This window comes from Myxocyprinus asiaticus, chromosome 23, assembly GCF_019703515.2.
Source record: "Myxocyprinus asiaticus isolate MX2 ecotype Aquarium Trade chromosome 23, UBuf_Myxa_2, whole genome shotgun sequence".
In the NCBI taxonomy this organism is placed as follows: domain Eukaryota; kingdom Metazoa; phylum Chordata; class Actinopteri; order Cypriniformes; family Catostomidae; genus Myxocyprinus; species Myxocyprinus asiaticus.
The window spans coordinates 37035652-37049848 of record NC_059366.1 but is presented as its reverse complement, the minus strand read 5'-3'; the positions used below and the strand labels follow the sequence as shown (position 1 = coordinate 37049848).

Sequence of the window (14197 nt, the reverse complement as noted above, 5' to 3'; positions counted from 1 at the left end):
GGCATGGCACAGCAGTACGCATCGCGTGGTTACCACGCCGATCTGTTGCCGCACGATCAGCCCTTGGATGGACCTTGCACTTCTACGGGCAGGGGTTACCCTAGAACAAGCATATAGGTGTGTCGTTGTCACAGCAGACATGTCCAGGTCAGGCTTGGTCGCCGTTTTCAACTGGCACGCAGCCTTGAGCTCCGGGACAAGACCTCGACTGCTTTGGCATATCAACTGCCTCAAGTTGATGGTGGTATTGCTGGCTCTGCTGAGGTTTCATTCATTGATGCAGGGCAAGCACGTGTTAGTCCGGATGGACAACACAGCGACGGTAGCATATATAAATTGCCAAGGTGGTTTATGCTCATGTCGCATGTCGCAACTCGCCCGCCATCTCCTCCTTTGGAGTCAGCAGTAACTGAAGTCGTTGCAGGCCATTCATATCCCAGGCGAGCCCAAACACGCTGTCGTGACAGGTGATGCTCAGAGGAGAGTGGAGACTCCATCCCCAGGTGGTTCAGCTGATTTGGAGTAGATTTTTTTGCTTCCCAGGAATCCTCCCACTGCCCGCTATGGTACTCCCTGGCCGAGACTCTGCTCGGCACGGACACGTTTGCACACAGCTGGCCCCTGGGCCTGTGCAAACATGCGTTTCCCCCAGTGAGCCTGCTTGAAAGTGGGTACGAACAGGTAAGTATGTAGACAGTAAGTCCTTGGGAAAGCACGACTTGGTCATCAAGTTCCTTAGAGGTGCCAGGAGGTTGAATCCTCCTAGACAACGGCTCATTCCCTCATGGGACCTCTCTGTAGTCTTGCTGGGCCTACAGAGAGCCCCGTTTGAGCCCCTGGAGTCAGTCTCTGTCAGCGACACATGCCTAGAGATCGGTCCGGCATACTCTCACATGATCCTGAGACTCCAGCTGGGCTATATGCCCAAAGTTCCCACTACCCTTTTTAAGGATCAAGTGGTGAACTTGCAAGCACTGCCCCAGGAAAAGGCAGACCCAGCCTTGTTGCTGTGTCCAGTATGTGCCTTGCGTATTTACTCAGACCGCACAGAGAGCTTTAGATGCTCTGAGCAGCTCTTTGTCTGTTTTGGGGACAGCGGAAGGGGAAGGCTGTCTCCAAACAGAGGATTGCCTACTGGATTGTGGATGCCATTGCTTTGGCATACCAGGCCAGGGCACGCCGTACCCCCTGGGAGTACGAGCACACCCCACTGGGAGTGTGGCATCCTCCTGGGCTCTGGCGAACGGCGCATCTCTAGCAGACATCTGTAGAGCAGCTGGCTGGGTGATACCCAATACCTTTGTGGGATTTTATAATCTTCGGGTTGAGCCAGTTTTGTCCCGTGTGTTAGCAGGTAAGAACAGCTGGCCGGGTGTACTGCTTGCACACAGTGCCTTTCCCCTCCCTGAGGGGATAATGTGCACTTTTTTGTCCACGTGAGTTCCTGGGACCGGCGAACCCTGGATGTCTTTCTTCCCCCAGCACCCTGTGGCAGGCGAATTCGGTGGAGGAATTTGATGCCAAGCCCAGTACTTGTGAAGTATGCCCTGTCAGGTCAGCCCTTGTACTTGGGATAGGTGCTCCATATGTGGTGGTTCCTTGTCGGTAAACCCATATGAGGTATTTCCCACAGTACGGTTTCCCTGACGGTAAACCTGGGTCTTCCTTTGGGCAGAGTTCTGCTCTGCCACCAGTCGCTGCACTTGTAGAGCTCCTCCCTTCCAGGTAGGACCTACTGCAGGAACTCCTTTCCATATGTGGTACTTCCCAGTTGGTAAGTCCATGTGATGTATTCTCCACATGTTAACCTCCCCTTCGGGCAGGATGTATCTTGGTCCCAGCTAAGTGAATTTTTCATTTGTTTTAAAAAAGAGAAAAGGTCAAAACAGCTGATGTGGCCTATTCCCACTGTAAGTACGTCTTGTCCTAATAAAGCAATGGCTTACATGTGATTGGCTAGGAGTTACCTAGCTAATGGCGCAATTATGTCCAGCTGCTAGTCTTCCCGCTAGAGCTACACTGCACTTACATTTCTGGCCCAAACTCAGATACAAGTTTTACATAAAAAAACTACAGACATCAGCTTTCAAACATTCAGAACTGTTGAAGTAAATTAACACATGTGGATTTAATGCCCATTAACACCATGAACTCATTAAAAATGCATACACCACCCCCAATTTATTTTAAAGTGCTTAAAAAATGCTGGTTGTGTGTGTGTGTGTGTGTGTGTGTGTGTGTGTGTGTGTGTGTGTGTGTGTGTGTGTGTGTGTTCTTAGCATGCTGTAATCTTCTGAAGACGTGAAGCTGTTTACATGCTTTATCCCTGAGCTGTATCACCAAAGGCAAATTGTATTTCCCTTTGAACAAGCTTGATAATTTGGGTTTGTTTTACTCGTGTTGATAATCACCACTAACATAATTGTCAATTAAAATACATTAGCTTTCCTTCATTAACCAGCATGTTTTATTTAACACCAGGACCAAACACGTCTGTTTACAAAAGACCAGAATTACCTTTACACACATATTTAAATGAAGGATTGTTCTGGAATAATGCTTGATTTTCATTTTGATAGCCATGTGCCAATGGAGGACATTGTGTCCTTAACAACGTCACCAGTTACAGTTGTGTTTGTGCACCTGGATGGGCTGGGCCGACCTGCTTGGTCAACATAAATGAGTGTGTCCAGCACAGGTGTCAGAACGGAGCCACCTGCGCAGATGGGATTGGTGGGTACAGGTGAGTTTAGGTGAGAAATGTGTGCTGTTTTGTCAAGCGCTCTTAACTTCAGCTTGGATTGTTTACCAAATAGTTCACCAAATGTCTTGCTTGTCTTGAAGTGGATTTAAATAGGATTCTGTTTTAATTATACAAAGATAACAATAAACAAATGAATTGCATTTAATTTGATGTTTATGTTTAAAAAGAATGTAAATTACCACAAACCTGAATGCAAATAAATTGAGCACTGCTCAGTTGTAATCAGGGCTCAACAATATGGGCTGAGCGATGTGTGACAGTGTGAGTTTCAGGCCAGTTGACAAGTTAAAATGTTGCTTGTCCTAGTGAGCCAGTGCTTAGGTACTTATGTTATAATTTGTTGATTATGTATGTGTGTTTTATGCCTTGTAACTTATTTTTTTTATATATTTAGCCAATTCTGCTGATGAAAATGTGCCGCTAAGGTTAGCTAGCTGACATGTTTTTTGTTGAAATTGTGAACGTGATTTGTGATAGTCTCGAAAGCATCACTTAGGCTGTGTTCACACAGGCAGAAAAAATCTGATTTTTTTGGACATAGTCACCCAAATCCGTTTAGGTTTTTGTAGTCTGAACAGGACAAAAACACATTAAATACGATTTTTACAAGCCTCATATTTCTTAATGCGTCTCAGTCTGAATGGTCAGATTGGAATTCGTGTGGTTTTTTTCATCATTTGTTGTGCGAGATGGTTGTTATATGTCAGGTTTTGCAACGAGAAAACATACTGCGCTCTGAATGGCATAATTAATGCCTTAATTAATCACTGGGCACTTCAAATTTAATACAATAATGATGGCCATGCAGTACGATCATTATAAACAGAATTTTCTATAAACAATTACTTCAAAAGTGAGTTCAGCCTGTTTTATTACACATTTCATCCCTACAAAACTCTCACAGTGGTAGGTAAACAGGGCATAGAGATCATCACTTCTGAATGAAATACACCCATATGTCATTTATATGTTACAAGGCACGTAAACTGCAAACCTCTCATAATAACACAGACATTGGCTTAACTTACCCAAAGATATGCGCTAAGGTGCAGTAACCCATCCCGGTTGTGAGAAACCACAATGCGATAAAGTTTAGAATGTCACATGAATACAGGACGCTTGAGCATTTTGAACGTTTCATCACAGGACACGGGTCCTCATCTCACCGTCTGACCTTTTTATAATTTAATATGGGACACAAAGTCTTCAATATGGGATGTTTCGCTCTCTGCTAAAATACAGGATCCCAAGATAAAAGGCGTCCCATGTGAGACGTCGTAATTTCAGCCAAAATACAGGACATCCCTGCTAAAATGGGCAACAACAATACTAGCAGCAACAAACATTGCATATGCCAGCTCTCCCATTTTTAAGCCGTTGTCTGTGAACACTGTTCATATTTGGATACTGCCCTAATGAAAAGTAATCAATGGTAAAACATCCATCACTAAAATCTCATGCATGGTGAATATACTTACGTTTTCTGCGTTTGTAGTCTGAACAGAAAGAATCTGATCTGGCCACATATAACTTGCAGTTTGAACAGTCACTCTGATTTTGAAAATCTGTTTTTCCTGCAGTGTGAACGAAGCCTTAAAATTGGATTGAAAATAATGAAAAAAAAAAAAAAGAAATAAATAAATTGAACTTTATTCCATTGCCATCTTGTTCCAGCAAAAGTGCTTACTGTATGAAGTTGATAGATGTCATAGATGTTGATAGATAGCATTACATCATATAATTAATATTATATTTAGTTTATTATAGTTTTATATATACATTATCAATTTTATTTTTATTAAACCTTTCTATTAATTAAAATGCTTAATTAAAAGTAAATACATTTGTCTGACACTCATAATTTATTGTAACACAAAGCAATTTATAATTTTTTCTGGCAAGTAAACAACTGATTGGGCCAGTAGAAAATGTCATGGAATTGCATTATAGTTCATTATTGTTATAGAAATGTACATATACAGTGTGTGTGTGTGTCTGTCTATCTATCTATCTATCTATCTATCTATATACACACACACACACACACACACACACACACACACACACACACACATATATATATATATATATATATATATATATATATATATATATATATATATATATATATATATATATATATATAGTTGAAGTCAGAAGTTTACACCTTAGCAAAACACATTTAAACTCAGTTTTTCACAATTCCTGACATTTAATCGTAGAAAACTTTCCTTGTCTTAGGTCAGTTAGGATCACTACTTTATATTAAGAATGTGAAATTATAGAATAATAGAAGAGATAATGATTTATTTCAGCTTTTATTTCTTTGATCACATTCCCAGTGGGTCAGAAGTTTACATACAATTTGTTAGTATTTGGTAGCATTGCCTTTAAAGTGCACCAGTCCCTCCTGCAGCAAAGCACCCCCACAACACGGTGCTAACACCCTCATGCTTCATGGTTGGGATGGTGTTCTTGGACTTGCAAGCCTCACCCTTTTTTCCTCCAAACATAATGATGGTCATTATGGCCAAAAAGTTCCAATTTTGTTTCATCAGACCAGAGGAAATTTCTCCAAAAAGTAAGATCTTTGTTCCCTTGTACAGTTGTGCTCAAAATGTTACATACCCTTGGAGAATTGGTGATATATGTACCATTTTTAAAGAAAACATGAGTGAGCAGGCAAAACACATTTCTTTTATTTCTTTTGGGATTCATATTCAACTGTAGGTTATAACAGATTGGCACAATCATAAAACAAAACATGGCAACAAAGAAAAAAATGAAATGACCCCTGTTCAAAAGTCTGCATACCCTTAGTTCTTAATACTTAGTTCTTAATATTGCCCCCTTTAGCATCAATGACAATGAGGCCCCAAATTCTTGCAGGTGGTATAGCTGCCCATTCGTCTTGGCAAAATGCCTCCAGGTCATGCAAAGTCTTTGGTCGTCTTGCATAAACCGCACGTTTGAGAACTCCCCAGAGTGGCTTGATGATATTAAGGTCAGGAGACTGTGATGGCCACTCCAGAACCTTCACCTTTATCTGCTGTAACCACTGGAGGGTCAACTTGGCCTTGTGCTTAGGGTCATCGTGCTGGAAAGTCCAAGAGCGTCCCATGCGCAGCTTTTGTGCAGAAGAATGCAAATTATCTGCCAGTATTTTCTGATAACATGCTGCATTCACCTTGCCATCAATTTTCACAAGATTCTCCGTGCCTTTAGAGCTCAAACACGACCAAAACATCAGTGAGCCACCACCATGCTTCACAGTGGGTATGGTATTCTTTTCACTATAGGCCTTGTTGACCCCTCTCCAAACATAGCGCTTATGGTTGTGACCATAAAGCTCTATTTTGGTCTCGTCACTCCAAATTACAGTGTGCCAGAAGCCTTGAGGCATGTCAAGGTGTTGTCGGGCATATTGTAACCGGGCTTTTTTGTGGCATTGGTGCAGTAAAAGGCTTCTTTCTGGCAACTCGACCATGCAGCTCATTTTTGTTCAAGTATCATGGTATTGTGCTCCTTGAAACAACCACACCGTCTTTTTCCAGAGCAACCTGTATTTCTCCCGAGGTTACCTGTGGGTTTTTCTTTGTATCCCAAACAATTCTTCTGGCAGTTGTGGCTGAAATCTTTCTTGGTCTACCTGACCTTGGCTTGGTATCAAGAGATCCCTGAATTGTCCACTTTTTAATAAGTGATTGAACAGTACTGACTGGCATTTTCAAGGCTTTGGATATATTTTTATATCCTTTTCCATCTTTATAAAGTTCCATTACCTTGTTACGCAGGTCTTTTGACAGTTCTTTTCTGCTCCCCATGGCTCAGTATATAGCCTGCTCAGTGCATCCACTATTTATACACAGACACTAATTGCAATTTAAAAAGCCACAGGTGTGGGAAATGAACTTTTAATTGCCATTTAAACCTGTGTGTGTGTCACCTTGTGTGTCTGTAACAAGGCCAAACATTCAAGGGTATGTAAACTTTTGATCAGGGCCATTTGGGTGATTTCTGTTATCATTATGATTTAAAAAGGAACCAAACAACTACGTGATAATAAATGGCTTCATATGATCACTATCCTTAAATAAAAGACAGTTTTTTTGCATGACCAGTCATATTTTCAAAATCAAAGCCAAAATTTCACAATTTCTGCCAGGGTGTGCAAACTTTTGAGCACCACTGTACACTTACAAACTGTAGTCTGGCTTTTTTTGGTGGTTTTGGAGCACTGTATTCTTCCTTGCTGAACAGCCTTTCAGGTTGTGTCGATATAAGACTCGTTCCCTATCTATCACTCACTCGACGTTGTGTCAATGTAGTGACACTAGGGGTCACTCTTGGGAGCCCCAAACACAGCGCTGCCCACGCGGAGACAGCCATTGTGGACGGGTCATGTTCTCACTGCAAGAGCGTGACCATGGCAATGTTGTGGTCGTGGTTTTTCCTTCGTTAGAAGGAAAGACCACCCCAGCGGCTCCCCGCCTCGGTCCTTCTACCTACAGGTTTGAGGCCACGTCGGTTAGCACTGGGGGCGATTTGGGGACCCCAATGGGAGCCACTCTGCTGGGTAACTCCCCACGGACCTCCCATTCCCCAGTACACTCGTTTGCCCCACTGGGATGAGACCACTGGCTCGTCTCAGGGTGAGTTCACGATCTCGTTTCGGCGCTCGCAAAGTGGATGAGCTCTGATTGCAGAATCGGAGAGCGGGCTGTCCAGTCTGATGTTGAGGACTGTACTGGGCTCCTACCTTTGGGTGTGGTCACCCAGTCGCAGCCTGACGCGCAGCTGGCAGCCATGCTTGCCCGGGTGGCTGCGTGTGTCGGGCTGGAGTGGAACCCTCCACCCCCCCTGAACCCTCACAGCCTGACGATTGGTTCCTGGGCCCGGTGCGCTGGTCACGGCTGCGCCCCTCCCAGGTCCCTTTCTTCCCGGAGGTGCATGAGGAGCTCACAAGTTCGTGGAAGGCACCTTTCACTGCCTGGACCCAGTCTCTGAGCTCCTCCGCTCTCACTACCCTCGATGGTGGGGCTGCCAGGGGGTACTCGGCGATCACCCAGGTGGATAAGTCGGTTGCAGCACATCTGTGCCCGCAAAACGCCGCCACCTGGCGGGGCCGCTTGAGACCCCCATCCATCGCCTGTAAGGTTATGTCATCTCTGGTGACTAAGGCCTGTGGTGCCGCTGGACAGGCCACCTCAGCCCTGCATGCCATGGCTCTCCTGCAAGTGCACCAAGCCAAGGCACTCAGAGAACTGCATGAGGGTAGTTTCTGACCCGGGATTGATGCAGGAGCTGTGCTTGGCGACCGACCTCGCTCTCCGGGCGACGAAGGTCACGGTAGAAGCTCCGAGCAGCCCTTTGTCTGCTTTGCTGGACAGCGGAAAGGAAGCGCTGTCTCCAAACAGATGATCGCCCACTGGGTCATTGATGCCATCTTGATGGCATATCACGCTCAGGACGTGTCGCCCCCCATGACGCTATGAGCCCACTCTACTAGGAGTGTAGCGGTCTCCTGGGTCCTGACCAGTGGCACCTCTTTGGCAGACATCTGCAGAGCAGCGGGCTGGGCGACACCCAACACCTTTGTGAGGTTCTATAATCTCCGGGTTGAGCCGGTTTCGTCCCATTTTCAGGTCCGAACAGGTAAGTTCCAGGACAGCTGACCAGGTGTATCGCTTGCATAAAGCGCCTTTCCCCTCCCATGAGGTGAAGACATGCGCCTTTGACTCCCAGTCGTGTTCACAAGTTTGCTCCTTAGCCCTGTGGCAGACAAGTTTGCGGAGAATCTCGCTGCCGGCCCAGTACATGTGCTAACTAAGCCCTGTACTGGGGTAGGTTTTCCACATGCGCTGGTTCCCCGTAGGTGACCCCATGTGATATATCTTCCACTAAATCGTTTCCCTGTTGGTAAACTGTGCCTTCCTTGGGCAGAGGCCCCTCTGCCCCCAGTCACCATGCTTGTAGAAACTCCTCCCCCCCTTGGGTAGGACCTACCACGTGACTTCTCCACATGACATACTTCCAACAAGACTTGGAAAGACCATGTGACATATTTCCACTCAAAATACCCCCCCCCCCCCTTCTCTGGGTGGGGTGTGGTCTCCACAGTGTCTTCCCCTTGGGATTGACAACCCCCCCCCCCCGATGTAGACATTTATGGCCCCCAGTCGGTTAACTTATTCCACTCTTTTTGTGGAGAAAAAAGAGGAAAAGAGGCCAAGGCTGGGCTAGCCTGTCCCTATTTGTTGGGCAGTCGACTTGTTCCTGAAGGACCGTTCGATGCTCATAAAAGCGTTGGGGGAGGTTACGTGACGGCCTGGTGCGCTGTCTACAAGGTACACAACGGTCTGCCCATCTTGCACCGCCAGTCCACATAACACAGTTCAGCTAGTTGTGGCGTTTTGTATAGGGACCCCTAGTGTCACTACATTGACACAACGTCGAGTGAGTGACAGATAGGGTATGTCCTAGTTACTTTCGTAACCTCCGTTCCCTGATGGAGGGAACAAGACATTGTGTCCCTCTTGCTACAACACTGACCTACCCACTAAAATGGCTGGGACCTTGGGCTCCTCAGCACAAAACCTGAATGAGTGGTTGCATACCAGCTCCTTTTATACCCGTATGTCCGGGGGAGTGGCATGCAAATTCCACTTTTTTCAAAAAGCAGAGGTATTTGGGGCTCCCAAGAGTGACTCCTAGTGTCACTACATCGACACAACGTCTCGTTTCCTCCATCGGGGAACGGAGTTTACGAAAGTAACCAGGACGTTTTACTGTGGATATATATACTTGTCTACCTGTTTCCTCCAGCATCTTCACAAGGTCCTTTGTTGTTGTTCTGGGACTGATTTGCCCTTTTCGCACCAAACTACATTCATCTCTAGGAGACAGAATGCGTCTCCTTCCTGAGCAGTATGATGGCTGTGTGGTCCCATGGTGTTTATACTTGCGTACTATTGTTTGAACAGATGAACATTGTACCTTCAGGCGTATGGAAATTGCTCCCAAGGATTAACCAGACTTGTGGAGGTCCACATTTTTTTTCTGAGGTCTTGGCTGATTTCTTTTGATTTTCCCATGATGTCAAGCAAAGAGGCACTGAGTTTGAAGGTAGGCCTTAAAATACATCCACAGGTACACCTTTAATTCAGTACACCTCCTTTTAGAAGCTAACTGGCTAATTGTCTAAAGGCTTGACATAATTTTCTGGAATTTCCAAAGCTGCTTAAAGATACAGTAAACCTAGTGTATGTAAACTTCTGACCCACTGGAATTGTGATATAGTCAGTTAAAAGTGAAACAATCTGTTGGTAAACAATTGTTGGAAAAATTACTTGTGTCATGCACAAGTAGATGTCCTAAACGACTTGCCAAAACTATAGTTTGCTAATATGAAATCTGTGGAGTGGTTAAAAAACAATTTGTTTTATTGGCTTCAACCTAAGTGTATGTAAACTTCTGACTTCAACTGTGTGTGTGTGTGTGTGTGTGTGTGTTATAAATTTTACTTTAATTTAACATTTATACTTATTGGGAGGCCTGGGTAGCTGGCTACCACCCCTGGAGTTTGCTAGTTCACTGGTTCGAATCCCAGGGCATGCTAAGTGACTCCAGCCAGGTCTCCTAAGCAACCAAATTGGCCCGGTTGCTAGGTAGGGTAGAGTCACATGGGGTAACCTCCTCGGGGTCGCAATAATGTGGTTTGTTCTCGGTGGGGCGCGTGGTGAGTTGAGCGCGGATGCCACGGTGGATGGTGTGAAGCCTCCACATGCGCTATGTCTCCGTGGCAACACGCTCAACAAGCCATGTGATAAGATGCACAGGTTGATGGTCTCAGACATGGAGACAGCTGGGATTCATCCTCCACCACCCAGATTGAGGCAAATCACTATGCGACCACAAGGACTTAAAAGCGCACTTGGAATTTGGCATTCCAAATTGGGTGAAAAAAAACAAAAAAAACATTTATACTTATTTAAATTGTTTAATTAAAAGTAAATATATTTGTCTGGCAATTATAACTTACTGTAAAGCAATGCAATTTATAAAAAACATTCTGTCAAGTAAACAAATGATTTGGCCTGCAGAAAAAAGAAAAATCATTATTACTGATCCCTGTTTATAATAGCATGTTTTGTCCTATCATGGTGCCTTTTTCCAAATAGAGTGATTGAGAAGGATTGATCCTGATCCATCATAAATGGGAAGCTTATCCCAGTATAAATTTTAAATTACAACTCTGTTTAGCTTCAGTGGCTATTTACTCCCTCATTCAGACAACCTACTAAACAGCTAAATGTTACAAAGAAAATTACATTGTCCTCCCCATCACTCAGCAGTTTATTTTGGTACTGTGTCTGGAGGCTTTTTGTTGGGATTCCATTAAGAGATACTGTTTCATACATCCCAAGATGCCTTTGTGGTCACGGATACACTGGAGTCCACTGCGAGCTCGACATTGACTTCTGCGGTGGACATCAGTGTTCAGAGCATGGCGTCTGTATAGATCAACAGCACAACTACACCTGTCACTGCATGCTGGGATATGAGGGAATGTTGTGTGAGTTTGAGACAGATGAATGCAAAAGATCCCCCTGCGCCAATGGCGCCACTTGTATTGACTTGGTGGCGAGTTACCAATGCCTGTGCACTCCCGGATTTAACGGTAAGCACAGTGTTATACTCAAAGGTATTACTGAGGTGCGAAACAACTGTGAAACAGATTTTGTCCTTGTATTGTTGAGGAACACTGGCCATTTGATATTAATTGTTTTCCCAGTATACTGTATATGATTTAGAATTCCTCACAAGATTACTGAGGAAATGTTTATAATTAGCATAATCATGTTTCACATGGTTTATGAGATCAAATTATTATTTCTATCTATCTCTCTAATATCCCTTATATGTCATTTCTTATCACATTTCTACTAATAATTAGAGATGCAGAAAAGTCTTGGAAGTGATATGATAATAAATTCCTCTTAAATGTATGTATAATTGAAAGGATGTTTATATAGTGGATCTACAATGTATTTGGACATTTTTTTTTTTTTGCATACAAAAATGAAAGATAAGCAGATTTAAAGAAAATACAAAATAAAACAATATTATTGCTGGGAAAGTAAAAAAAAAAAAAAAAAAGCCCAAAAGGGCTTATATAAAGTACTTTCACACAAATCAAAATTTGAATGAAATCAATTAAGTTCTTATTTTAATTTAAAGAAATTAAGAAACAATAAAAGAAAAGAAAAAGATAAAGAAAAAGAAAAAAAGAAGAAAAAATTGAAAATATAAACATTTGAATCTATGAAATGGATTGCATTAGATATAATGTTAAACCAAGTGGCATCTGCAACCAAATTATGTGAACTTCTCTTTTCTGCGCCATTTTTTGATGAATTTAAACCAACTATTTATTGTTTTCTATATATATATATATATATATATATATATATATATATAATGTTTTGCTCATAATGTGTTTTGTACAATCTTTCTTTAAAATAATTTACACTTTTAGTGATTTTTTTTTTTTTAATATTATGCAAAGACATTCATACAGTAAGACTTAAGTGTCCAAATACCTTTTGAGGCCAATGCAAGGGTGTAGCCAGGAAATTACTTTTGTGTGGGCCTCACTGAAAAATGGGTGAGCCAAGTGTTGCCCTATGTTATAAATATATATTTGAAGTGAAAGAATAGTCTGTAATATTCTGGGTGGGCCTGGGTCTAATTTGGGTAGGCACAGGCCCACTCCGGCCCACCCTTTGCTACGTCACTGGGTTAATGTACTTGCAACATATGAAAGTATACTCATAATCACAGCTGTGACCATTGTGTTGAGTAAGAGGGGGACTGTTCTTGTAATAGCTGCAATTTATGGTCAGGACCCCCTTGTGGCAATAAAATGGTCTCATTTAACACATTCCACTGCCCCTGGTCATGTAGCAAAAAAAACAAAAAAAAAAAAAGACAAAAAAAAAAAGACTTGATTCTTTATAATGATATATTCATTCATTTTTTTTGTGGGAATTATTCTCATCCAGTAAATTAATAACAATTATACATCTTTATCAATCTTGTTTTTGTCACAGAAGTATAACTTGAAATGATACAGCACCTTGTTATTCATACTGTCTCTTTGTATGTCCATTATGCAGGCCGAACATGCTCAGAGAATATGAATGAGTGCTGGTCCAGACCTTGTCTTAATGGAGGCACCTGCATTGATCTGGTCAATGACTACATTTGTATCTGTCCACTTGGTAAGTACAGTCGAGCACTCTTTTCCAAAACAACACACGTTCTGAGTGGAGTACAGTTTCCATGTATGATTTAAAGAACTTAAAATATTGCAAATATTATGTTGAAAAATGGTGTTACTCTTGGAAAGGAGCCATGGGTGCATATAGATAATGATTCCACAGGAGCTATTTAGACTTTGAAAGATCTTATCTACAAAGCTCAAGTGGATCATGTGAAGGTTTATTGGGTACTACGAAACATGTTGTGTCTGACTCATGCTCCATATTTTCAAGATAATCTATTTGCCCAAGGGAGAATAGCCAAAGAAAATCCATCAGTGTAACTTTTCTTCTGTTTATTAAAACAGCCTCTCTTTAATACTCTCAAACATGACGGTAAAAGAAAACAGACCACTATCTTGTCAAGATGGGTGTCATGAGAGGGCACGATTCTTACAGGAGAGGGTGTGAAGATGGATGACTTGATCAGGTTAAAATCTCAAAAATGTAGTTAGATTTAGATATTCATACATAATTAATTAATCCAATAAATAAATAAATAAGTGATGATAAGCCATTTACAAGGCTCAACCTCAGGAACAATGCTTGAAAATCTCCAGACTTTATTTTGTTGTGTTATGGCTCATTTCTGTTGTGTTGTGGCTTAGTTTTGCTTTGTTGTGGCTTATTTAAATTGTGTTTTGGCATAATTTCTTTGTGTTTTGACTCATTTAAGTTGTGTTTTGGTTTAATTTTGCTATGCTGTGGCTTGATTTATTTATGGTTTGGCTTAATTTCATTGTCTTGTGTCTTAATTTTGTTTTGGCTCATTTATGTTGTGTTTTGGCTTAATTTAGTTATTTTGTGGCTCACGTATATTATTGTGTGGCTTATTTCTATTGTATTGTGACTTATTTCCATTGTATTTTGGCTTAATTTTGTTGTGTAACTTTTGGTTCATTTCTGTTGTGTTTTGTCTTAAATTTGCTGTGTTGTGGCTTAATTTTGTTATTTTGTGAGTTATTTCTGTTGTGTTGTGACTGAGTTCCATTATGTTATGGCTTAATTTAGTTGTGTTGTGGCTTAATAAAGTTGTTTTGTGGCTTATTTCCTTTGTACCAGTTCTTATTTCCAATGTGTTTTGGCTTAAAGGGATAGTTCACCCAAAAAT

General features: G+C 42.2%; 1 protein-coding gene across 1 annotated transcript in view; it reads left to right on the top strand.

The window, feature by feature from the left end:
• Positions 1-14197, top strand: part of eys (eyes shut homolog) — a 293123-nt gene that overhangs the window by 40707 nt on the left and 238219 nt on the right. The window contains exons 9-11 of the mRNA XM_051651752.1: positions 2580-2743; positions 11191-11444; positions 12943-13047. Coding sequence (XP_051507712.1) covers positions 2580-2743; positions 11191-11444; positions 12943-13047 — 523 coding nt within the window. The remainder of the gene's footprint in view (positions 1-2579; positions 2744-11190; positions 11445-12942; positions 13048-14197) is intronic.